Source organism: Chenopodium quinoa, unplaced genomic scaffold (genome assembly GCF_001683475.1).
Source record: "Chenopodium quinoa cultivar QQ74 unplaced genomic scaffold, ASM168347v1, whole genome shotgun sequence".
In the NCBI taxonomy this organism is placed as follows: Eukaryota; Viridiplantae; Streptophyta; class Magnoliopsida; order Caryophyllales; family Amaranthaceae; genus Chenopodium; species Chenopodium quinoa.
Genome location: NW_018743175.1, coordinates 5,423,049 through 5,449,354, shown reverse-complemented (window position 1 = coordinate 5,449,354; position 26,306 = coordinate 5,423,049). Strand labels below are relative to the sequence as shown.

The following is a 26,306-nucleotide window of genomic DNA, read 5'->3' as shown; positions in this document are numbered from 1 at the left end:
AAGCCCATTCAACACTCTTACAACTTTTCAAAAGAATGTTTCTATGCTTCGAGGTAATTAACAAAGTCAAGCCAATGTAACACTCCTACAATTTTTCAAGAGAATATTTATACTTAAAATATCTATATGAGCAAAAGCGATATATTTTGTATGATAGAATGTATTAAAACAAAGTCATGATATGAGCTATAACCATTAGCTTAACTTTTTAGTTAACTTGTCAGTTAACATTATATCAGAGTCAATGTGACATAAGAGTCACGAATTAAATTTCATTTACCCCTCTTTTAAAATAGAATATTAAGCGATGGCTATAGTGAAACTCATCTCAGCATCTGCACAACAAGATTTTTTTTCCTACCAATTTTCAATGAATATACACATATTCACATTCATTCACCCTAGTCATCTTCTATAGAGGCCCCACTTTCACCTGCCACTCAACTCCAAATCCATAAAACCACACTCCAACCTTCAAAACAATCCCAAGAAAATTCCCCAATAAACAAGAAAGCCATCTTTCGACTTTCTTACTTTCTTTGAACATGAGCAAAATCGTTGCTGTATTATTGGCGGTAGCGCTAGCGGCGGCGCAAAGCTCAGGCGAAACACCTTCATGCGGGTCGAAGCTAACGGCGTGCGTGAACTACTTGAACTCCACCACTACGCCGCCGCCAAGCTGCTGTAACCCACTTAAAGAAGCGGTGACCAATGAAAAGCAATGCTTATGCAATATATACAATAATCCCAATTTAATTCAAGCTCTTGGTATTAATATTACTCAAGCTATGAATCTTCCTAAGCTTTGTCATATTGATACTGGCAAATCTCCTGATATATGCAAAGGTTTTTCCTTTTTCTTTTTTCTTAATCATCATTATTTTGATTTATTTGGGTTGTTTGATTGGTTAATTTATCATTTATGAGCTTAATTATTTGGGAATTTTTTAAAAAATTACATGTTTTTGTTTGGGATTGAGTGATTGACTTTTTGTTGTTTGATCAATTGTGTTCTTTATGAGCTTGATTAGTATTCTATAGAAATTAATTGAATTAAATCTCCTTGATTATTGTGAATTGAAAAGTCAAACTAAGACCAAAAAAAGAAAAAAAAAAAGGCTTAAAGGAAATACTATTTTGTTTTCACATGCATTTTGATGATTTAACAAGGTGGAAAATAATAAAAGTTAAGAAGTTGCATATAGAAAGTTCAACAAGTAGATTAATGTGAAATATTTCTCAATTTGTATGTGTTATAGTAGACTAGTAGATGGTAATATTACAAGTGTATAATCCCGCGAACAACAATGAAAATGATAAGCTCAATATGTTTACATAGCCTACCAGCGAATTTGAAATTCAACCAAACTCAATTTGGTTGAATTGTTTCAATATTGTAGACTTCATGTGACCATCAATTAATGAAATCGATTTATAGAACGGAAAAAAAAAAAAAAAAAAAATATGGACTACCCTTCCAAGTTACTTTATCAATTGTATGTGTTTCTTCTTACATGCAATCTGAAATTTCATAAGTAATTTTAGAATGTATGATAAATTACGTGTCGATTAGTAGAATGGATGTTTTAATGTATATCTAACTTAATATTTGTAAAATTGGCTCCTTTATGTATATCAATTTCCTTATTTTAAAATTACATTTACCTTGGTGTAATTATTCTAATACTTTTTTCTATGTATAATTATTCCCCCTTGGTCAGGTTTAGCAAATTCCCCATCATCTTCAACTCCTTCAGGTAACATTTCTTCATTGTCATTTGGTTTAAAGCCTTAAAATTTGAATAATTGATTTACTTTTTTTAGGCATTTCAATGTTGTTAGTTGCCCTGTACTTGAAAATAACGTGTAGTCCGTACTTTGCTTGAATACCATGTCCATATTTGTTATGTCCTTTTGGACACGGATTAAATGTAGATGGTGGTGGTTGATTGGTTGGTTGTTGTAAATATGAGGGGAGGAGGGTAACTAATGTGATGTAACTTAATTCTTTGGTTACCTTGAGCATTTGCTTCTTGTAAAGAATTGTCAACACATACTAGTTACTAGTAGTCTAGTTCAGACTTGTGTCACATGGACTTATATTACTCGGACTCATAAAAATAATGTTAGACTTAGATATGGTGTCTTGCATAGATATGGTGTCTTGCACGGATGGTTGATTTGCTATTTTGAACTAATAATTAACAACGTTTAGAACTTATAACTGATTTTTCGCACAATTTTTATGACTTTGAAGAAATTGGCTGGGGCATTCATTCTTGCTATATTTTTATTGTAGTGGTTAACTTCAACCTTTGTAGACACATCTACTTTTTTACTTTTATTATTAATGGGTGATTAGAATTTGCACTATTGAAACATAGAAAACTGTTCTTCCACGTAGAGGTGTCGAAAAAAATAAGTTTTAGTGATTGAAATATCAAATCCATATCAAAACCCAGTCCAATTTACTCCTAGCAAGCTACGGAGTATCATACTAGCTTGTAATTGCTGAGGTTTGTGGTGACTAGTTCCTTTCAATTTCAATCCACCTAATTATCCTTAGCTACTTCCATTTGTTATGCTGTAAACCTGCCATACATTTTGTTAGTATCATTGAAGTTTGGTGAGTTGTTTCTTAGGAGTATTGGACAAAGAATTTTTGTTCCATCTATTACCTCTATGATGCCAATTGATGTGTCATCAAACGAGGATATGGTTATTGAATGCATTAGTGTTAGGTTTGAATTATTTGGGAAATTCCAAGTTCCAAGTCCTGGCTATCTTGACTAGCAGTAAACGTCTCCCGGTCTCTGTTTTTAGATGTTTCTTCTTGAAAAACAGACAGCTGTGATGGTCATGTCCCGTATACCTACCTCGATTATTATTCACTTACTGGCATGCACTTCCATCTTTGTATCTCCTGATGACTGACTCTTTGTGAGACCACCTGCCAGCCCCTCCTCGCCTAGCTGCTAACCCCTCCATCTATTACCTAACATCCTTAATTTGACACTAGCACCTTAGTTCACGCTCTAGCTTTTGCTCGTCTCTTTTCATGATTACATCATTACATGCGTGCTATCCTGATTTTCTCTTCTTAACTCGTATCTTTCCAAATCTAGCATTTTGAAGAGAAATTACTAAAAGTCTAAAAAAAATTGATCACTTTGTATGGGAGAAAAAGGAAAATACCATTCTTAGGTCTAACCAAGCAGTAAGTTGTCATATAAGCAATGCTCGGCTTCTCTTCCCTCCATCAAGAAAAAGGGAAATGGCGGAAAGGGTCAGGAACTAAAGCATTTACTCCTCCCATCTTAACATCAACTTGGTAAGCTCTGCAAGATAAAACTTTGCCGCGTGAGATTAGCTGGTAGATTTCCAAAAATTATATGGACTGGGAAAAAGGAAAGGAAATTTGATGCTTCACTCTTCCCTCCAACTTTTAAAAAGTGGAGTACGCTTCTATTTCAAAAGGTGTTACAGCACTAAATCTACAATCAATAAAATGAAAACTCTCTAAGTTTTTCATGGAATACTATTAAACAATGTGAAATTTTGATTGGAGTTAGAGACGTTTGTATTTCATACTTGATTTGTCGGTCTGATCAACTTCTGTCAATATGCTCAGTACTGAAATTGAGTTTGCTGCTTGCAGAATTGTATTTGGAAATTCGGTTTGTAACTTTGTATTCATCCGGTGGATGATTTGGGTTGGATTTGTTCCTGTTTCTTATTTCCTAATTGACAAAACAAACAAGTTATGTCATCGGATATACATGAAACTATCTAACTCCGTATGAAACTAATTTTCTGTAATTTGAATGAACTGACATAAGTTTATATCTTTGGCTATATAATCTTTGCAGGAAGCAGTCCTCCTGGCAATGCTGCTGGTAGGATTACAGGAGCTGGATTAGTTGCCATCTTACTCATGCTTGGAGCATTCTTCATGTTCTATTAGATTGCAATTGCATGTATTTTCAATTTTCAATTTTCAATTTTCAATTTTCATGTATTACCATTTCAGTTTGCTCCACGTTAAATCAAAGGTTGATCATTGTTTGCCTCGGGTGTTTATGTATTTATTTATCTCCTGTTATACTAGTATTATGGTATATCTTTATTTTTAGAACACTGTGTATGTCAATTTTATAATGTGTTATAAGTAATTGAGTAGAGTAAATCGATTAATAAAAAAGGGTAAAAATTACCTTATATTTATGTTTTGATTAATTTCTTACGGAGTACTCCTTTACTATACAAAATAAGTAGCCTTTGATTAATTTCAATCAGATTCCTAAACCCACAACCAAAACAATGTTCAACTTAAGAAAACTCCCAGTTCAAATTGAAAGATAGGATGTATAAAATGGAGGGTACAAGCTCCTTGACAGCAAGCTAATTATCTAATCCCGGTCTCTCACAACATAACTCGGTACTGTACCGCCATCGGCCTGTGTAACCCAACCATTACAATCTCAAAAGCAAGTCTCTAGACAAGCTAAGGAAGCAGGAGGAAAAACATACCATTGCCTAAAGCTACTAGGAGTACTAGCACCAACAGTTAAAATGGTTGTAATATGGTCAATTCTACGTATATTGTAATATTTGGAGACCTGCAACGGATCATGTCACACATATGAAGAAATTGGACAAAATACAAGCAAAAACCCAGAATAAGAAATCGATCATGGAAGGCATGTAGCAATGTTGCTCCTAAAGTAGCATTACCTAGTCATCTATCCAACGCAAATGCCACCTAAGCGTACTTGTAATTGATGACTACTTAAGCTTAAAAGTGTTTCAAATGGCATTTAAAAGTGTTTTTATATTGTATACTAGGCTTAGATTACTTCTATTGATCAATTTAAATAAAAAAAATGTTTGTAAACTAATCTATATGCTTAAGACAAACAATTCTTAACCGATGAAAAGGAACATTAAATCATGGTAAATTAATCAAGAAAACAGTCTTAGATATGCATTGAATATTGAATCTTTAGCACGGTAACTAGTAAGAAAGCGTATAATTTTTGAACGAAGATAATCAGATTAGCATTGTGTCAAACAAAGTATAGGAGATTGATTAGAAGAAGGCATGAACCAAGCTAGCACATAATTGACTTGACATGTATGACCGTATGAGTTTATCACAAGTCTAGCACAACACGAGAGACACGAATCGAGCCACAAGTTGTACATGGACAATACTTGCAAAAGAGCTGTTATTAAAACACAATGTGCGAGTCTACCAAGCCTAGACCCTGTATCTAAATTATCGACACAACACAACTTTTCCTTGGCGTGTTTCAAGCTAAGCACTACTCAGCTCATTGGAGCATAATACCTTACAGAGTTACAAACTTACACAATCCACCTCATTTACAACTCTATGCATGATGCACTAACACATGAATACATGATACACGTGGAGTGTGTGCGCCCCAATTTTATGCACAAAAGACCAAAATCAAGACTAGAGAGTAATCTTACAAAATTTAGGTTTGCCTTTTGGAGCATTATGAAACGACACCTTGCAAAAATAGGTCATGTAACTGTATTTTTCAATTCCAATAAATTCAACGGTGAAATGCATTTGTACACTTCACACTCCTAATAAAAGAAGATTATCCATTTAACAAAAGAAGCTACTAGAAACAATTTAGGGGTTTTAATCAAATCAAACAAAAACAAGTTTCTATTCATTTCATCATTTCTTTCCCTTAAACCCTAATTACTTCTATTAAATCATCTTCAACCTCTCTGCTCATTTTACTGCGAAACCCAAATTTTTGTTCGATAAATTAATTTCTGCAGATCTTAATCTTAAAGCTCGAAAAAGATAACAATGGATGATTCAAAAGTTCAGCAATTGAAGCAATTCGTTGATCTCTGCAAATCAAACCCTTCCATTCTCTACGATCCTTCTCTCTCCTTCTTCCGCGACTACATCGAAAGGTATGAATTTCCGCCATTGCCAAAAACCTTAGTTTAATCTCGTCGTTTTCTCTATCCTCTTGATTTTTCTAATTGTTTTTGCATTTGTTGGTTTCAGTCTTGGTGCTAAGCTTCCTACTTCTTCCGACAAATCGGTAATTTTTTTCTAGGGTTTTTTTATTTCGATTTTTTTAAAAAAAAATTTGCTTGTTAATTTGTGCATTTTGTGTGTGTATGTTGTAAATGTTTTTTGAATTTGTGGATTCAGAAATACACTGTTGATGATGAGAGTGACGAGGATGTAGCGGATGCTAAGCCGCATGTTGAAGAAGTAGAGGAAGAAGAGGAAGAGGAGGAGATTGTTGAATCTGATGTTGAGCTAGAAGGCGAAATCGTTGAACCTGATAATGATCCTCCTCAGAAGGTCTTTTTATTTTATCTATTTTTTGATGCATTTGATTTAATTTAGTATTGGAAACGTGAGATTTTTCATATGCGTTGAACTATTTGATATGAATATGATATTTGCTGCTAAAATGCTTGAAAAATCGCTTTTATTCGGTTTGAATCAACATAATAGGTTTGGTAAATGTACTTTGTTATTGGAATATTGATGCATAAGTCTTAGATGGTAAGAAATTAAGATACTATATCATTACCCTGAATGCCTCTGCCAAAGCTTCGGCCTTTGACGTTGTAAGTGTAGGGTAAGTAGCCTTATGTGAACGTTGAACAATTGTGAAGGGTCTTGTGCTGTCTTATGAGTGATGATCTTGGATGGTGGTTTAGAATGTATTGTTTGAGTTTTGAGTAACTAAATGCTCTCCTATAGTTGCAAATATATTGACTCTTTTTGTATTGGAATTTTTTGTAGATGGGTGATTCTTCGGTTGAAGTCACAGATGAAAACCGTGAGGCGGCTCAAGAAGAAAAAATGAAGGCAATGGAAGCAATTTCAGAAGGTAATTACATCATATATGTTGTAAAGTTTAGTGGGTGTTTTCTCAGCTGTCTCGTCTTATTTATGTGTGCTTTTTGGGATATTAGGCAAGCCAGAGGAAGCAATTGAGCATTTGACATCAGCTATAGTACTCAATCCGTCGGCTATTATGTATGCTACCAGAGGTAAAACTTCATGCTCTGTTCAGGTTATACTTTGTATTCTGATATCATTGTTTTTATTGATTGTTGTTCTAGTATTATACTGATGTGTCATCTGCTGTTCCACAGCTAGTGTGTATGTAAAGATGAAGAAGCCAAATGCTGCTATACGTGATGCCAATGCTGCTTTGGAGGTAACATTAGACTTGAATATTTTTTTCACTGAAACTGATTGAATAATGATTTATGAAAACTCCTCTTGCATAGATGATTGACTGCTATAGTGCTATATATGTTGCATATATGTACTGAAATTTTGAAAGGTTTGAATCTTGTTGGCAGTTGCCACTGCAATAATGGTCACTATACCACTTCGTGGGCAAATTTTTATGGTTTGCCACTGCCTTGGACTTATATTGCGGTTGTGCTAAGTTCAAAAACCTATACAATGCACGATGCAGTGATAGAACCAAGATTTAATACCCTGGTTGTACTATTCGAAGAGTAAATACCTGCCCACTGTAGATATGATATGTTGAAACGGATAGTCTCCTGTTCTAACCTTTGCATAACCTATTTGCATGCTCAGTTTGCACAATTTTTATCCTTTCATGGAATTCATAGTGCAGCTTGCAGAAGTCTTTTAATTTCTCGTATTCCTTTTGCCAGATAAATCCTGATTCTGCTAAAGGGCACAAAGCTCGTGGCATGGCAAGAGCAATGCTTGGTCAGTGGGCAGAGGCTGCTAAGGATCTGCATGTGGCCTCAACAATCGACTATGATGAAGAAATAAGCGCAGTGCTAAAAAAGGTGCTACCAATATTGATTTTTTATCCTGCATATTCCTTTATATCTGTTATTATTGGTTTGACACCCCAGCGTTATACAATCTTTCATTGATGAAGTATGTTGAGGGGGGTTTCTTTCCATGTAAGAAGTAACAGTTGAGTTGGTTAACAGTAACAGTGTTATTTTCTATCTGCATACTCTACTGGTTGGATGCATTTGAATGAGATGATAGTGCAAGCTATAGAGATCTAGTACTTTGTTAACTCGTTTAGCAGTAGTGTAGTTAGCTGGTTTAACTAGCAGTTAGCTGGTTTTTAGCTGTTTTGCACACTAGTATATAGCAATTCACCAAAATGGACAAGCATTTTCTATATAGTGACCAAAATGCTAATGCAAAATGATTTTGTAACATTTGGAGTTTTAAACTGCTCTTATACAACTGTTATTGCTATTGTGACCGCAATTAATATTTGATTTCCTGTCTAGATCCAGCAATACCTGTCAAGATATTGCTGGCGTTAGGAGAGGGTGAGGCCGCCTTTATGTGAATTGCTATTTTGGTGGGGGTTGGGGAGTCGAGCCAGTAGGATGCTGGATTAGTTGATTCAAGAATTTAGGTCAAAGCTCTGTTTTCAAGGAGCTATGACGTAAAATAGTGTTTTTTAATGTGAGAAGAATACTAGGAAGTAACAATTTATTTTTTATTTTTTTTATTTTTTTTTTCTTTTTGTGTCTTCCTGTTGTGTTTATTTGTTTGGGATGGGGGTTAGGGTTCTACTTGGTATTCCAATATATGTTTAAGGGATTAGGTCTCTGACACCTCTCATATCAACCTATCAGGTTGAGCCCAATGCACACAGGATTGAAGAGCATAGGAGGAAATATGATAGGCTGCGCAAGGAAAGAGAGGAAAGAAGGGCTCAACGAGAAAGACAGCGCAGGAAGGCTGAAGCACAGGTTTCTTTTTTTTATTTCTTTTGTTCCGAAATTATGTTAGTGTGTTGACTATGCAACTGATATGGTGATGTTCCTTTTTAGGCTGCCTATGAGAAAGCCAAGGAGGAGGAAAAGTCATCTTCAAGTAGATCTGGTGGTATGCCTGGAGGATTCCCTGGTGGTATGCCTGGAGGATTCCCTGGTGGTATGCCTGGAGGGTTCCCTGGCAGTATGCCTGGAGGGTTCCCTGGCGGTATGCCGGGTGGGTTCCCTGGTGGTATGCCTGGTGGATTCCCAGGAGGTATGCCTGGAGCGGCTGGAGGTATGCCTGGAGCTGCTGGAGGTATGCCTGGCAATGTTGATTTCAGCAAAATATTAAATGTGAGTTGAAATGCTGTTTCGAAATGATTTTTATGGTATCTCCATATTGATGATTTGCCAGCCGTACCTTAACTGTAGTACTTTACCTATTTTTATCTGTTAATGCTTCCTGTTTCTCCAAGTCTGAATTTGATTTCTTATATGGTAATTGTAATGTTTGGATCAGGACCCTGAGTTGATGACGGCCTTTAAGGATCCAGAGGTCATGGCGGCTCTTCAAGATGGTGAGTGCTAATGTCATTCAGCTCTTCCTGATGTTGTTATTGCACTAATTATGGATTTTGTTATTTTATATTGCTATGTCAATGACTCAACTTCACACCTTGGTTAGTACAAGGTCATATGGTATTAATGCTCTGTGAATGACCAAAGCTGTACACAATACCCCTGCACTTGTATACATGTGCTCTTATTGATTTTCATGACTACTCATTATCACCAGTGACTGACTATTAGATGCTGTAATGACAAATGTGAATATTACCTTGCACATTCTTGGAAAATTCCATGTCAATTTATAAGCAAAATCCACTGTTCACTTAGTTTTTTCGATTTATTCATCGTGAGTTGTGAGAGTAACTGCTTCCTGCTGGTTTAGAGGTTTCACTTCTGTTTCTCTCCATTTTTTTCATTTCTGTCACTTATTGCTGGGGCCTGGGGATACTAAAAACTTGGTGAGATTGTATAGAGGTGTCCTTGGGCCTATGATAACCTAGTTTAGTTTTAGTCATCTGACTTTATTTTGATTTGTGTCTGATTAAGTGGGCTGACTTGCTCATTAAAAGTGACCATTTGGTGGTGGGGTGGGGAGGGTTCAAGTTCTGTATGTAGAGACGTTAAATCCCATATTCCCTCATTCTTATTTAGAGAGAAGAAAGGGGGTGGATTGTTTTGATTTTGGCCTCAACCCATTTCATGTCTTGTATACAATGGAATGGGTTTTCCTTGTGTCCTACAGGAAACATGTCTAACTATTCCCAATTCAAAATCACTTTCATTTAATGTTATACAACGGTTTGTGAAAACTTCGGAGCTATAATGAACATTTTTAAATTATCAAGAAATACTACATTGGTGTAACATACAGACAAATAATACTATGTTAGTGCATTGCGTTTTATATGACATAATGTAGTACGAGAGACATTCACTAATGTAAGATAAAATGGAATTTAAGTAATTAAAAAGCTTTTTGATTCATGATTGTGCACTCCTTGCATGCAGAAGGCAATGTTAGCTAATATGTAGGTTGACCTAATGTTCTATTATGCTTCATTGCATTATTGGCTCAATTGAGTTGGTAAATTTGTAGTGTGTGGATTGTGGCAATGGAGAGCAGAGCATTTTACATTTGTTTTCCTTGCATTTTTGAAATAATTGTGATTATATCTGCTGTTCTGGCCTTACCACATTGTAGGCCTTTTGGGTGTAGAATAGAGAACTGTCTCATACTACAGCAGGGTGACATAATTATAATGACTTATGCTAAATGCTGTGGTTATATTTGAGTCATCTCCCCATAAATTTATTTAAATAATGTTTTGGCTAAGAGGCCTAAGACTGAGTTACTTGTTAGAGTTGTAGGACTTGCTCAGAATTTGAAATGGGCCTGTCCAAGAATTTATATTTGCTTCTGGTTCAACCTTTTGTAATTTCTCATCTTTCTATATTAAGTATGAATTGATTTCTCAAATTTGATGCATGAAAGAATGTAAGATTCTATTGACTAGGTATCATAGCATTTGTTTTAGGTCACTGAGATTTTGAATGTCTGCAATCTCCATCCTGATTTTACTCTTTTCATTTGAAATCTGCTCATAATCAAGTTTCTGAAATTTGATTTGGTACTCTTACAGTAATGAAGAACCCAGCAAATCTGGCAAAGCACCAAGCAAATCCGAAGGTGGCCCCCATTATAGCTAAGATGATGGGCAAATTTTCCGGTTGATTGTGAAGATACATCTGTTGGTGAGACAAAACATGGTGACAAAAAAAATGAGTGGTTCTTCCTGCAAAATTTTAAAAGATTGAGTGGAGGTACTTAACATCGGCACTTTTGCCCTTTTAGTTGACCTTAATTGTGCATGTTCCAACATTGATGGGCTTCACTTTTATATATTGCTAGACAGCAGCTAGTTGTATGTCATGCTGTGATTTAGATGAAACTTGTATCTTGATTTTGAGCAGATCTTATAGACCGAATCTAAAGATAGTTGCTGTTAATATTGCATATTGTCAGCATTGGTTTTATGGAACTTTGGAAAGTTGTGCAGTTGTTTCGGTGTTATACTGTCATCGTTATAGTTGAGTTCAAATATTGGATTGTTTTATTGCATCGAGTGTTCATTTTTGCTGGGAGTAATTCTGCATTCTGTGCTCATGTTCTTCGTACAAGGATTCGAACCTCAGGTGCGGGAGTTGAGTGGTAAACTGGCAATCCAACTCATTGTTTCCATGTTAGTAGCAAGATTTGGGGAAACAGATGGTTAATTATGTTTATTACAAGATGTTGGTTGTATGAATTAATTTAAGTAGAAGTTACTTTATCAAATTCCATTTGAGTTTCATCTGGATTTATAATCTTTTTTTTTTTTTTTTTTGTAACTAAAATTAATTCATTAATTAAAACCCACGAAACAAGTCAAAAAATAACATATGCGAAGTATATATCAAATTGAATCAATCCATTTTTATTATAGTAAATTAGTAACGTAATCTATCTTGCCTACAATTCTACTCGTAATATACTCCGTACTTTGGAGTACGTCTTTTGCAACTGAATATTATGTTATTCTAGTAATATCGTTCCTGTTGGTTGAGGACTATTTACCCCAGAGAGGAACTTCCGACTTTCTTTAGTAAGTCTTACTGTCATAGAATATGCTTGAGATGAAACATCATTTTTCTTAAGAAAACTAGTTTATTTTATTCTGCTTTGATAATGACCAATGTTCTTGAAATTTTTGAAATTTCTTTTTTCTAGAATTATCCATATGAATGTATGAAGGGAAATTCCCTAAAATTTACTCTTTGATTGAGTCAAACATGTTATACAAAGTATGAGTATAACTAAAAAAACAAGACATTTTGTAAAACTGGTCAGGATAGGAGAAGGGTGGTGATATCTAATGGTTTTGACTTTAGGAGGTGGTATCGTTTAGTTTTGTAAAAAATGGGTGGTAAGCTCAACAAAGGATGATTTGAGGGGTGGTTATTTACAAAATTTCCTTAAAAAAAAGTTACTTTGTTGTTTTTTCTGTGTGGCCGGGGTTATTTATTCAGGAGAACTCGATCGGTCAGGGGTTACTCTCATACAAAAAATATGCTAACCGACCGAGTAACTCCACAATATTTAACCCCTGACCGTCTAAGTAACCCTTGAATTAGTAATTTGAAATATGTAACCCCAGAATAAGTAACTCTGGCCACACAGAAAGTTGCTGAATTTACTTTATGTGCTATGTCAAATATGGCATACGAGATAACTCAATAAAAAAATAGAAATTGCAGAGGATCTATTTATTCCTTTGCATTATCTTAAATGTAAAGAAAAGTAAACAATTGTCTAGTTTGAACTTCTTGTACCCAAAAAAAGAAAAAAAATAGTTTGAAGTTTCAACTTGCGTATTATTACTGTAGCATATAGCTTAAAACTTACCACTGAATTTTCTTGTGTTCAGTTTGGTTCCTAACTACTTGTTTGAAATTGTTTTAATGTTGAATCTTTAAGTCCACAAGTTATAATTATCAACTCATTCTTTACCACAAGAACTCTATATTATTACATTTTCTAGGTGGGGCTAATTCTATGACTTCTCATTTAATCGTTTAGTCTATATGAAACTTCACTCATAATCTGTCTTGTAAGCTAGTTTCAAACTCGCAATGCGCGCTAAATTTTTCCTTACAATGAAACTGTTCATTTGTAGGAATTAATTGTGTGATGATTGTTAAAATATGTTTTTTTTTTTTTTTTTGACATGATAAAATATGATTCTAGGCAAGTAAAAAACCAAAGCCACCACACTAATCAATTTTTTGACTAATAATCGTATATATTACTGAAAATGTAAACTCGAAGAACATCATTAAAATAGTAAGGAGTACTCGGCAACAACGAAAACCATGGAGGGTGGGAAGATAAAGATTTGTACGAGTAATGGTTTGTTCATTTCATCTGAAGTGATCTTATTTGAATTAAGCTTATCTACTGAAGTATATAGTAAAATTTAACCCCATTCTACAATAATCTTAACATATGAATCAATAAATGATGGAAGTTAAAAACTTGTTACTACCATAAGTCCATAATACCTTATCTTAATTAGCTCACTCAAGTATAATTTGTCGGCAGTTTAGCACTAATTAATTGTAATTAGTCAACAACATTGTAACCATGGTAGTTCCAAAGTCGCTTTTAGGCTTTTAATTAATGGTTGAAAAGCAGTAATTATGCAAGTTGCTCTTTAATTCACCTGATAATCACTACTTACGGACACGGACTTACCCATGATTGACAGATGTCTAAAACGGGAGATGTGATTTGCTTCCACTTAATTAATTAATCCCTGCCTCCTCTTCATTCTACATCACTTTTATTAATCAAATTAACCACATTTTCATACAATAATTATATCAACTTATTACTTCATCTTTTCAAATCACGTAGATCACTAGCTTAATTACTTTCTAATATCTTTATTGACCTTTGAGACACATATATGTCATATTTAATTCGCTTTCATCCTCTTTGTTCCTGATCTTGAGCCGTCTGGTATGGAAAGAAATATTATTAGTATGCTACAAGGTTCACCCTGTGCTAGTGTGCTAGGTCTCTATCTCAAGGTGGCTAGTGAGATGTTATTATCGTCATGCGACTTGTGATGGGGGATAGACATGAGAAGAAATATCGTAACCCTTCTGAGATTTTAACCATTAGCTTAAAATTTTAATTGAGTTGGTTTTGTGATAGAAACAATCTTAATATTGGTTGATGCTTCACAAAGTCTCCTAAGTGATTTTTCACATTTCAACTTTATAAAATACTTTGTATGAAAAGCATGAGTCTCAATATTTTTTATAATTTGCATAATCTTATTTAAATTGAAATTTAGTTATTATCTCAAACAAAAATAAGCTATGGCATATGTTAAGTAAATCTATATTTAAATCTATATTTCAACTGTTTGAAAACAATCTTCAGCCAAAGGAAAAGATGTCCATGGCAGCAATCTTTTTTTTTTCCACTAGTTTTTGGTTGTTTCACACTTAAACACCTAACACTCTAAAAGTCATCAGCCATATGTAAATATATACTTGACAAAAATATTATTAATAATAGACCAAATAAGCCAAGTTAATAATCAACAGCTGATTATCATACAAGGTCACGTGTGTTATGAAATAAACACTAATAAACGTTGTTTGGGTCCAATTTAGTCCAATTGGGCCTAGGCATTAAATGATCCAATTAAAAGCCCAAGGTCAAGGTTCATCTCTTCAATTGTGCTAAAGTCAAAGATCAGTCCTCAAGGCAAGCCAATTGGGCTAAGCCCCAACTTCTCCATGTATGCAAAGGTATAAAAGCCATCAATATTACATTTGTACATTCATTCAAGCAAAGCCTCAAGCAATTAATTCTCTTGCATAGTGTTCTCTTTCTACACACTGTACTGACTTTAGCATCGGAGGGGCCTTCCTCGGCAACACCCCCGAGGCTAGTTTACGTGTGTTTACTGTGCAGGAAACCTTCGGCCCAACATTACTTGGATCGAATCTAGTCTTCTCCACTTCATCGGACCTTCGACAAGGTCCCATTGTTTTCACCCGAAACAATTTGGCGCCGTCTGTGGGGAAGACTTTCAAAAATCTTTAAGCCAAATTTCTAACCAAGATCATCTTGCAATAATCTTAGTAGCAATGGCTAAGAACCGCAAGAGCAAAGGCCTCCGTCAAGGAACAGGCGAAAAGCCTAAAACCCCTACACCATCACCCTCGCCGGACCGGAACTCTCCCAAGGGTGCCAGCTCGGGGGAAGGATCATACAGGGAGGATTCCCTTTCTCCCGTAATTCATGACTCTCATCATAGGCCGAGTCACTCTCGGTCTAGCAGGGGTGAGTCCGATCATAGGACACATTCAGTGCCCCAAAGCCAACCATCGACTGTGCGCTCTCATTCCCATACTCGGCCGAGGACCCCTTTGGCGGGGCCCAGCTCGAAGGAGGTGGCAAGAGCGCTGGCAGTGCTCATGGAGGCAATGAGGGCACAAAATATGCCACCACCTCGTGATCGAACTCCTCCGCATACCCGGCATCAACGGAGAAAGCTAGACCGTGATGGTGGGAAGCTTCCTTCCTCCCGGGAACTGGGAGAGTGGGAAGAGGATACCTGGAAAACTGAAAAAGAGAGGAAAAAGAACCCTCAATTTTTCAAAGGATCCTCATCCTCCCGACCAGAAACGCATAAGAGCAGTAGCTCAGCTTCTCGGCCAGAATCTACTCACCGAGAACGACCTGAGACTGTTCGCCGAAGCGTCCTCGACCGACTCGGCGGCAAGGAACCGAGCGTGCACAGACGCCTCTCGTTCCCTGCTGCCGAGGCCCAGACTTCCCAGCCAGGGACGAAAACCACTCCTACCTCTCTAAGAGGGCGGAGCGCGGTCCCTTCGGCCAAGAACAAGGGCAAGGCCGTTATGCTACCCGCCAGTTCGTCATTCGAGCAATGGATACTGGAAGAGCACGTGCCCACGGTTAAAATACCGTCGCACATCACATATGACGGGACCTCGGATCCGAAGGACCACGTGGCCTCGTATGAGACTCATATGCATCTTTGCCCCAGATCCGAAGGACCACGTGGCCTCGTATGAGACTCATATGCATCTTTGCCCCAGATCCGAAGCGACTTGGTGCAAATATTTCCCAACCACTCTCAAGGGGGTCGCGCAAGCGTGGATCTCCAAGGGAGTAAAGAAAGGCTCCATAACAGGGTGGGATGATCTATCCTCCAAATTTAGGAGCAAGTTTTCCACGGCAAACCGCCGAGAGAAGACTACTGCAGAACTCATGAGTCTGCAACAGGGGGAAACCGAAAGCCTCCGAGACTATCTGACCCGTTTCAGTAACGAGTCATCCAGCGTCTCTCAGCTGGACCAGGGGCTAGCCGTTTTTGCAATGCAGAATGGCCTTCAGCCCGGGAAGTTCCTAGACTTCATGGTCATGCATACCCCGCAGACCTTGGAGGAAGCTCTGAATGCCTCGGATAAGTTCATCCAAGCCGAAGAATGGAACAAAGCGAAAACCCAACCTCAATTCGGGGGAGGGAAACAAAGACAAATACCCTTGTCTGAAGGCCAAGGCCATAAGGCAAAGGGAAAGTCAAAGGCCTCGGAGCAATCTTCGGCCAGCGACCCAAAGAAGGAAAAATCTGCCTCATACACAGGCAGATACGAGTCCTACACTCCGCTCTCTCTTCCACGCGCCAAAATTTACAGCGTGATGAAGGAGGAGCAGAGTTACCGAAAGCCGAGACCACTCCCAGAGTGGTATCAGCGAAAAATAAAAATCAGTGGTGCGAGTTCCACGAATCTCCGGGACACAACACTGAGGAGTGTATCCAACTGAAGGACCAGATAGAGGACATGGTCCGGAAGGGATACTTGAAAAAATACATCGCGGATCACCGCGAGAAAAAAGAGTCCGAGAAGTCAGCAAAGGACTCTCGGCAAGACCTCGACTTCCCCCGGAAGAACAGTAAAATACCGGAGGGGAAATTCTCTCCGATCAATGTTATCTCGGGAGGAATATGCTCTCGAAGGGAGCACAAGCGACACCTTAGGGCTTTGACTCACCAGGTGAACAACGCTGACATTCAGTCTCCCCAATCGCCGGTGCCGAACATGACGTTCACAGCCGCCGACTGCCGGGGGATAACGTTCCCTCACGAGGATCTGTTGGTGATCATCGCCACGGTGGCCAACCACGACGTCAGTAAGGTCCTTGTTGACGGTGGCAGCGGAGTAAACATTCTGTTCCGAAAGGCCTACAATCAAATCAAGCTGAAGCCCAAGCACCTTACGCCGGTACCCTACCCGGTATCCGGGTTCAACGGGGCTTCAACTTATCCAGATGGGAAGGTGACACTTCCTATCACCATCGGCTGCGATGAGGCAGCCAGGAACGTCATGATTGAATTTTTGGTCATTGACGCTCCTTCAGTTTACAACGTGATTTTGGGGAGACCCGTAATTCATGAGATCCAAGGGGTCGTCTAAACTTATCATCAGCTGATGATTTACGTCTCAGACGCTGGCTTCCCCGAAAGGATACAGGGCAACCAAAAGGACGCCCGAAGGTGCAACTACCTCAATCCATCCAGTAGTCGCCCAGATGACGACAAGGATGAGGAGGAGAAAGAAAAAGAAAGATAGCCAAGCACAAAAAAGCCGAAAGGCCTAAGTGCTTCGGCCCAAGGATCTGTACCCAGAGGTAGAGAGCCCGAAAGGGAAAAGGCTAGCTCTTCAGCTGAACAGCAAGACTCAGAGAGCCAGCCGAAGAACAAAAAGACTAGGACACCTGCTGACATAGGCAGCAGGCCAGATTCTGAAGAGTCCAGTCCATCAGCAATGGACATGGACCAACAGACTGAAACAGTTGAGTTGGCCGAAGGAGACGTTGAGAAATGTGTAACAATCGGGATGGACCTTGATCCGAACACCCGTTGTGAACTTATTCAGCTCCTTCGGGACAAAAGAGATGTGTTTGCTTTCTCGGCAGCTGATATGCCCGGGATAAGTCCAGACCTTATCTCCCATAAGCTTAATGTTGACCCAATGTGTCGACCAATTAAGCAAAAGAAGCGGAATTACTCCGCTAATAAGAACCGAGACATCGCAGCCGAGGTCAAAAAATTGCTGGAGGCAGGCTTCATCGAGCCTTGCCAATATCCAGAATGGCTGGCAAATGTGGTGATGGTTCAGAAGGCCAATGGTACCTGGAGGATGTGCGTTGACTTCACGAACCTAAATAAGGCTTGTGCGAAGGATTTCTATCCCCTGCCGAGGATCGATCAGCTAGTCGATTCGACAAGTGGCCATGCCTTGCTTAGTTTCATGGACGCATTCTCGGGGTATCATCAGATCTTCATGCACCCCGACGATCGAGCAAAGACAGCATTCGTCACGAACGCTGGGGTGTACAATTACAAAATGATGCCCTTCGGATTGAAAAATGCGGGGGCAACCTATCAAAGGCTGGTGGATCAAGTTTTTGCCGATCAAAAGGGCCGAAACATGGAAGTCTATGTCGACAATTCGATCGTCAAAAGCAAAAAACCTGAGGACCATGTTAAGGACCTGGCTGAAACTTTCGCCACCTTAAGAAAGCATCAAATGAAGCTGAATCCGAAGAAGTGTGTCTTCGGCGTGAAGTCAGGGAAATTCCTTGGGTTCATAGTCAGTAAAAGGGGATTGATGCCAATCCCTCCAAAGTCAAAGCAGCGCTCGACCTTCCTGAGCCGAAAACAAAGCGGGATGTTCAGCGGATCACCGGATGAATGGCAGCCCTCTCGAGGTTCATTTCCAGAGCTTTGGATAAGGGGTTACCTTTCTTCAAAGCCCTGAAACTCCCGAAAACAAAAGAGCTCGTTTGGGAGGATCTGGCTCAACTCCCAACGCTGGCTAGCCCAGCAGAAGGAGAAACTTTGTACTTGTATGTGGCCGTTAGCCCAGCCACCATCAGTGCAGTACTGCTGAAGGAAGAAAGTAAAAGTCAGCAACCGATCTACTTTATCAGTCATACACTGACGGATGCCGAGACTCGCTACCCTCTACTCGAGAAAGTCGCTTTCGCGGTAGTAGTAGCTGCTCGGAAGATGAGGCCCTATTTTGATTGCCATCAGATAGTGGTCTTAACTGATCAGCCGTTGGAAAAATTTCTCGGCAAGGTTGAAAAATCTGGTAGGCTAGCCAAGTGGGATTTTGAGCTCACCGAATTCAGCATCAGCTACCGTCCGAGGGCTGCCATTAAGGCTCAAGCTCTAGCGGATTTCTTGGCCGAATGCTCATACCAAGAAGCGCTAGACAATGAAAAGAAAGTCTGGACCGTGTTTACGGATGGATCTTCCACCGAAAACGGTTCGGGGGCAGGAGTAGTGATAACTTCTCCCGAAGGCAAATCCTTCGAGTATGCACTAAAATTTTCTTTTAAGGCCTCGAACAACGAAGGCGAATATGAGGCAGCAATCGCCGGCCTAGAATTGTGCATCTCCCTGGAAGCCGATCATGTCTGCCTGAAAACAGACTCTCAGCTAGTTGCATATCAGATTAGCGGCAGCTACGAGGCCAAAGAGCCCTCCATGATAGCTTATCTTGCCAAGACCAAGTCAGTCATTGCAGAGCTGAAAACTTTTGAGGTTCAGTTGATCCCAAGGGGTCAGAATACTCAAGCCGATGCACTCTCCAAACTTGCCAGTTCAACTCTTACCGAGCTGAACAGATCTGTATATGTAGAAGTGCGTCGAGAGAGAAGTGTCGACGAAGCACCTGAAGTGTGCTGCGCTGACCCAGAGCCTAGTTGGATGGACCCCATCCTAGCTTTTAAGCTTCGGGGAGAAACTCCCGAAGATAAAGCTTTGGCCTCCAAGATGAAGAGAACCAGCTCAAGGTTCATTGTCTTCAAGGGGGAACTTCTGAAAAAGTCCTTCTCAGCCCCATTGCTGAAATGCGTGGGACCAACAGATGCAGATTATATCCTACGGGAGATTCACCTCGGCATCTGTGGGAACCACATTGGGGGAAGGACCTTAGCCCACAAGGCATTGAGGGCTGGATATTACTGGCCCACCATGATCGCAGATGCTAAGGAGCTGGTCCGGAAATGCGAAAAATGTCAAAAATACGCTCCAGTTATCCACCAGCCAGCAAGGGATCTTCAGCCGATCCTTAATCCACTCCCGTTTGCCCAATGGGGACTGGATATACTAGGACCATTTCCAGAGGCTGTGTACCAGAAAAAATGGCTGATAGTTGGTGTTGACTACTTCAGTAAATGGATCGAGGCCGAAGCAGCCTCGAACATTACAGAGCAAACTGTCAGAAAATTTATCTGGCAGAATATCATCACTCGTTTTGGCATCCCGAGAGTATTTGTCTTCGATCATAGGAGGCAATTTGATAACTTACCACTGAAGCGGTATACAGATCAGTTCGGCATCAAACTGGCATATTCAGCGGTATGCCACCCGCAAAGTAACGGACAAGACGAAACTGCAAATAAACAGATCCTAAATGCCCTCAAGAAGAGGGTGGAAGATCAAAAGTCCAAGTGGCTGGAGGAGCTCCCTGGAACCCTTTGGTCCCTTCGGACAACTGAAAAAGAGGCAACGGGCTATTCACCTTTTGAACTGGTGTATGGTGCCGAAGTCGTTCTTCCAGTGGAAATTGGCTCTGAGAGCCTACGAGTGCACCACTTCTCGGCTGAGAATGAGCGACTGATGAGGGAATCTCTCGATTTCCTCGACGAAGTAAAAGACTCAGCCCGAGACAGAATGGCTGCTTATAAGCAGAGAATCAGCAAATTTTATAACCGAAGGGTCCATGCAAGGCCTCTTAAAATTGGAGACCTTGTCCTTCGGAATGCTGCTGCAGTTCAGAAAGGCCGAATCCATGGGAAACTCTCAGCTGCATGGGAAGGGCCTTATGAAATCTGTGATGAGCTTCAGCCAGGGACATACCGACTTCGGCAGTTGGATAGAACTGAGTTGAAAAATCACTGGAACGCTGATGTACTGAAAAAAATATCATGTGTAAACCTTTCGGGGCAGAACAATCTTTGTAAGTACATTTTGAATTAATGAAAGGCCTTGGAGCCGCCATTTATATAAATATTCGCAACTTTTTATCCTTTTAAAGTTTTCTCGGTTCTATCTACTCTCTAAGGGTTTTTTATTCAGCCTCGTCTAAAACCTTCGCCTTCGGGTAACTGGGTTTCAGATTGCTGACAAAACTCGTCTTTTTAAAGAACCCTAGTCTTTCAGCTGAAGTCAAGCTTCAGTAAGACTTGTTCTCCAAAGACATGAGTCCATGGACAATTCTGGGATATTGCCTTAACTGAGCCTTGTATCCCAGAAAGCCATTATCCGAAACATTTCCAGTTGTCCCTGTGTTTCGGATATCCATTTTTCAATGATAGACAGAAAATCAAGGATAACAGCAACTGTTGGAAATTGTTTATTCAGCCTCGTCTGAAACCTTCGCCTTCGGGTAACTGGGTTTCTGATTGCTGGCAAACTCGTCTTTTTAAAGAACTCTAGTCTTTCAGCTGAAGTCAAGCTTCAGTAAGATTTGTTCTCCAAAGGCATGAGTCCATGGACAATTCTGGGATATTGCCTTAACTGAGCCTTGTATCCCAGAAAGCCATTATACGAAGCATTGCCTTCAGTTGGCCCTGTGTTTCGAATACCCATTTTTAAGAAATAAAGAAATTGTTTATCCAGCTGAAGCCATACTTCAATTTCTAGGGGGGGGGGGGCAAGAAGCACTACCAGTGCAAGTTTATGTTCAGCAGAATTGAAGAAACAGTAAAGCACTCAAAAACAAAGCAACTGAAGAAAAGAACATCAAATTAATAATTTATGCTCAGAAATTGAGCTACAAGTTCAAATAAGTTAAGAAACTATATCGGCAGCCGCCCACAAGCGGAAAATAACAGCTGCCGAAATACGTACAGAAGTAAAAAAATAAACTGTTTTGTACGACAAGGCAAGCTGAAGCAAAAAACAAACAAGGCAAAAATTCAGAAAGCGGCAAGTCTAAAGTTGAGCACATGATGAACCGCAAGATTCTGAAGACGACTGCCCGAGTTCCTATGCTTCAGCCCGAGGATCAGACTGGTCAGCATTGTTGGGCCCCATGGTGGTCTCAGCCCCAGCAGCAGAAAAAGCAGGCTTTGCACTCTGCCGAGCCTCCCTTTCCCTCTGTTCAGCCTCCAACTCCATTCTCTCAGCTTCTTCTTCGGCTTCCTCAGCCTTAAGGATTTCAGCTTTGACTGGAGTTGCATACTTCATATGAGGGTCTTCGGGATCCTGGACCCATTCAGCACATTTGGACCAGTCCAACTTCGGCTCAGCATGAAAGCAGACTCTTCGGCACACTCTGAACCCGTTTCTGAAACCCATTTCATATTCTTCCTGGGTATAGACACGGACTTTGAGTAGAGCCTCAGCATCAGCTAACTTCTTCTGGGTCTCCTCCAAGTCTTCCTTGGATTTCTTCAGCTCATCGGCGAGCTTGAAGGAGGAACCTTTCAGCTCATTCAGCTGCTGCTGAACTTGGGAAGCCTCTGTCTGGGCCTGGGCCACTTCTTCCTTTTTGGCCATCAGCTGATCCTCAGCTTCTTGGAGCTTAGCTCTCTGAGCTTCAGCAGCAGCAGCAGCCTCTGAGAGTTGGACATCCCTGGCTTGGAGCATCTCTTCAGCAGCCATTCTGCTGGCTTCAAGAGCTTCTAGTCGTTGCTGTACTTCAGCTTGTGCAGCAGCTCCTTCCTGGATTCGGCTCTCAATGGTAGCCTTGAATTTGGAGATGTCCACTCCCATGTGCTCTTGGAGGAATTTTTCCCCTTCCATCAGTGGGGGAAAAACTTCCTTCTCCATAGCATCGCAGAAGGTTTTGAAGGCTTCAGCAGCTTTTTTCTCATATTCTTCACCCTTCTGCTGCTTCTCTTCAGCTGCTGCTTGCTTCAGCTTAGCAAGCTTTAACTCCTCTTCGGCTACCTTTTTGTCGTGCTCGGCAGCGTCTACCCTATCTTGTAGGGTATCTATCAGCTCTACAGTGAGAGTCTGATTGTGCACGAACTGAAAACAGGAGCACAAGTTAAAATAAAAAATAATAATAATAATGATAAGTAAAGAGCTGAATTTTAAAGGAGATAAAGGCAAGGAAAATCACCTGCATCATCAGCAGTTGGTTAGACCTGGCTGGGTCAGGAACTGATCTGCTGGATTCGCCCATCCCAGCAGTGGCCTTCAGCGACCAGATTCTTTCCCTATCTACTTCGGACATGCCAGCAAAATCGCCGAAGTAGGCTGCAGCACCTTCTCGGTTCTGACCCCATATGAGGTCCCAGATGTGATCTGGGATTGGAATTCGGGGGGCCGAGAAACCCATTTCTCCAGATTGCAGAGTCTGGAAGGAAGGAAAGGATGACGATGGAGCTTCTTTAACTTTGGATGGCTCAGCATCCTCCTTCTCAGAAGAGTCAATTATTATGACCTCTTCTTCTTCAGGGGTAAAGACGAAGGCCTCAACCTCTCTTGCAATGTCTGTCGTGAAACCCTCAGCACTGGGCATCACGGCATCCTCATTCTTGTGCTCAGCAGCACTCTCTTGAACTTCTTCTTGGACCCCTCCCTTAGGTTCGGGAGTTTTCTGATCCACCTCCATTTCGGGAGGTGGCGGAGGGGTCTTTGGAGGTGATTGAGGTGGTAGCCGGGGAACCCTCGGCGATCCATTGCCTTCCTCGGGTTCCCTTATTTCGACGTCGATGGTCATCGGCCTCCGCTGAAAGTCATGGGGGCCGATGATGGCCATTCTTCGGCGCCTTTTCTGAAGCGGCTGCTCGTCCATGTCTGAGTCTGAGGACTCTTCTTGTATCTGGTCTTCGGGACGAACAGGGGCTTTCCCTTCTCTATGTCTATTACTCTCTTCAGACTGTAAAATACAAGGGGGGAGGAAGAATGTGAGTAAATAAAAAAATAAAAAAAAAATAAAAAAAAAAAAACAAAACAACAAACAGAAACAGATAAAATTTAAGTCTGAAAGCTCACCGAGGTCTTCAGCAAAGCCTCGTCTTCTTCAGCTGCCCTAGCTACAGCTTCTTCTTCAGCAGCCCTGGAGGACCCTTCTCCTCCTTCACAAGCTTCAATAACCCGTGCAACCTCTTCGGCCGTACGGGCAGCTTCAGCTTCTTCGTCCAGCAGCTGAAACCAGGGATCTCTCTTCTTCCACCAAGGCTTCTGCCTCTGATACAGAGCAACAGCCTCAATTTGGAAGTGGGAAGAGTCTAGATGAACTTCTCTATGCCGTGGTTCAGTGATAGAGGGGGCCCGATCAGTTACAACTCGTTCTCGGTTGACGCCAAGACGAGCGTAGTTAATGCCGACGTTGGTCTCATCCCGCTCTGAAAAAGAAAAGGGGAGAGGTCAGTTCAGTTAGGTTGGCACAGCATAAAAAAGCGAAGTGAGAGGAGAAAAAGAGATAATTTAAAGGCCTCGGCCCCAGCCGAAGAAGCTTACCATCCTTAAACTTTCGGCTGAGGCCGACAGCTGCTAGCATGTTCTCTTGGAAAACATAATGTGTATCGGGGAGCCAAGTCTCCGGGATATGCTGCATTCGGCCGCTGCCCCCCCGGTTCGGCAGCTTGCCGAAGATATTCTGTTGATTAAGGTTTGGATCTGGGCCGTTATCTGCGGGGGGACCTAAACTTCCCATGTCGGGATCAGGCTCAGCAAGGTACCGGGGAGCGCTGAAGACGCAAGGGTGGCCCGGGTCCGTGGGTGCCCTAACCCAAATCCATTGACCTCTCCAGTCCTTGTCTGAAGAGTCGTTCGGCCACATGGTTAGGTTCTGGGGCCGAGACTCAATCCGGTACCACCCAGAACCATGACTTCCGTGCCCACTTTGAATATTTGGCACTAGCCGATGAAGCTTTTTGAAGCAGTGCAGGTTCGGCACATACCTGAAGAACTTGCAGACCCATAAGTATGTCATCACCCTTCGGATGCTAATAGGAGTTAGCTGACATAGGGAAATATTGTAATGGATCAGCAAGTCTCGGACGAATACGTCCAAAGGGAACCTCAGCCCATACTGAAGTTGTCTTGTGTACACCCCCACATACCCCGGGGGTGGACGATGGATTCTATCGGATGCCACGGGCATTCGGCACCAATACCCATCAGCTTCAAGGATGCCGTAATGCAACTCAATTTGTTCGGCAAACCGATACTGTTCGGCATTCTCCACCCACCATGAGTAGGGGCGGTTCTTTATCATGGCCGAAGCTACTTCGGCATCCTCCCACTCTGAAAACCCGGGAAAGATATCCCAAAGGACAGCGGGAACTTCATCGTCCCGCCCAGAAGCGCTCGGCCCCTCCGTTCTCTGAGGAGGAGCCGAGGAAATTGGAGTCGCCCTAATCCCTTCAGCAGGGTCAGACTCTGCTCTTTGTCCATTCCAGGTCCCAATCCTGTTCCTGGGATCGGGAATTGGCCTTGCTCTTCTTGGAGCACGGGCTCTACCCCTAACTCCTCTCGCCATTGATAATTTCGAAGAAAAAAAGTCGAAAAAAAAAGGAAGGAGTTCAAATTCGAAGAAAAATAAACTAAAATAAAAGGAATTTACCTTAATCTGAAGCGAAAGTTGCCGATTTACGAATTGGTAGTGGCGAGTCTCAGTTTCTAAGCTTAATGCTCGGGGAATTTGCAAAGTTTTGATGCGGGTTCTTGGGTTCTCTCGAGAATTCTGGGTTTGTGTTGGTGAATAAGTGAGGAGAGATGACGCGCCTCCAATTATATCTCCAGAAATGGGAATACGGGGAGTCCGCGTTTCAATTTCTCTTAAATACCCCACTAAGTAACCGTTAAACACGCGACCTTGCGATTAAACTGCCCATTATCCGTCCAACTTCCGCAATTATCCGCCTTAACTGTTGTTATCTCATTAATTACGGTTTAATTACGGTTTAAATTCAAATTTTTGGATTAATTAAATCATTCACTTCCCTCCTTTTCTGATTAAATCAAACCCGACCCGTCATCCTTCCAAATCGGGTCTGGGGGGCAAGTTGTTTGGGTCCAATTTAGTCCAATTGGGCCTAGGCATTAAATGATCCAATTAAAAGCCCAAGGTCAAGGTTCATCTCTTCAATTGTGCTAAAGTCAAAGATCAGTCCTCAAGGCAAGCCAATTGGGCTAAGGCCCAACTTCTCCATGTATGCAAAGGTATAAAAACCATCAATATTACATTTGTACATTCATTCAAGCAAAGCCTCAAGCAATTAATTCTCTTGCATAGTGTTCTCTTTCTACACACTGTACTGACTTTAGCATCGGAGGGGCCTTCCTCGGCAACACCCCCGAGGCTAGTTTACGTGTGTTTACTGT

At 40.8% G+C, this 26,306-nt stretch overlaps 2 protein-coding genes across 2 annotated transcripts; both read left to right on the top strand.

The window, feature by feature from the left end:
* The first annotated feature begins 348 nt into the window (after positions 1-348).
* Positions 349-4,137, top strand: LOC110732727 (lipid transfer-like protein VAS). The gene is made up of 3 exons (XM_021912714.1): positions 349-846; positions 1,722-1,757; positions 3,870-4,137. Exons 1-3 carry the CDS (start codon positions 546-548, stop codon positions 3,962-3,964), a joined length of 432 nt encoding a protein of 143 aa, XP_021768406.1. The 5' UTR covers positions 349-545; the 3' UTR covers positions 3,965-4,137.
* A 1,482-nt stretch (positions 4,138-5,619) lies between these two features.
* LOC110732725 (FAM10 family protein At4g22670-like) lies at positions 5,620-11,493 on the top strand. Its single transcript, XM_021912712.1, has 11 exons — positions 5,620-5,961; positions 6,059-6,095; positions 6,209-6,364; positions 6,815-6,902; positions 6,988-7,065; positions 7,171-7,235; positions 7,711-7,851; positions 8,671-8,787; positions 8,869-9,147; positions 9,314-9,371; positions 11,004-11,493. Exons 1-11 carry the CDS (start codon positions 5,852-5,854, stop codon positions 11,093-11,095), a joined length of 1,221 nt encoding a protein of 406 aa, XP_021768404.1. The 5' UTR covers positions 5,620-5,851; the 3' UTR covers positions 11,096-11,493.
* Positions 11,494-26,306: the final 14,813 nt, after the last annotated feature.

Coding starts and splice junctions, on each gene's coding strand:
- LOC110732727 (XM_021912714.1), top strand. CDS start 546: ATGAGCAAAATCGTTGCTGTATTATTGGCGGTAGCGCTAGCGGCGGCG. Junction 847..1,721: donor ATCTCCTGATATATGCAAAG/GTTTTTCCTTTT, acceptor CCCCTTGGTCAG/GTTTAGCAAATTCCCCATCA. Junction 1,758..3,869: donor ATCATCTTCAACTCCTTCAG/GTAACATTTCTT, acceptor TAATCTTTGCAG/GAAGCAGTCCTCCTGGCAAT.
- LOC110732725 (XM_021912712.1), top strand. CDS start 5,852: ATGGATGATTCAAAAGTTCAGCAATTGAAGCAATTCGTTGATCTCTGC. Junction 7,236..7,710: donor ATGCCAATGCTGCTTTGGAG/GTAACATTAGAC, acceptor TCCTTTTGCCAG/ATAAATCCTGATTCTGCTAA. Junction 9,148..9,313: donor ATTTCAGCAAAATATTAAAT/GTGAGTTGAAAT, acceptor TGTTTGGATCAG/GACCCTGAGTTGATGACGGC.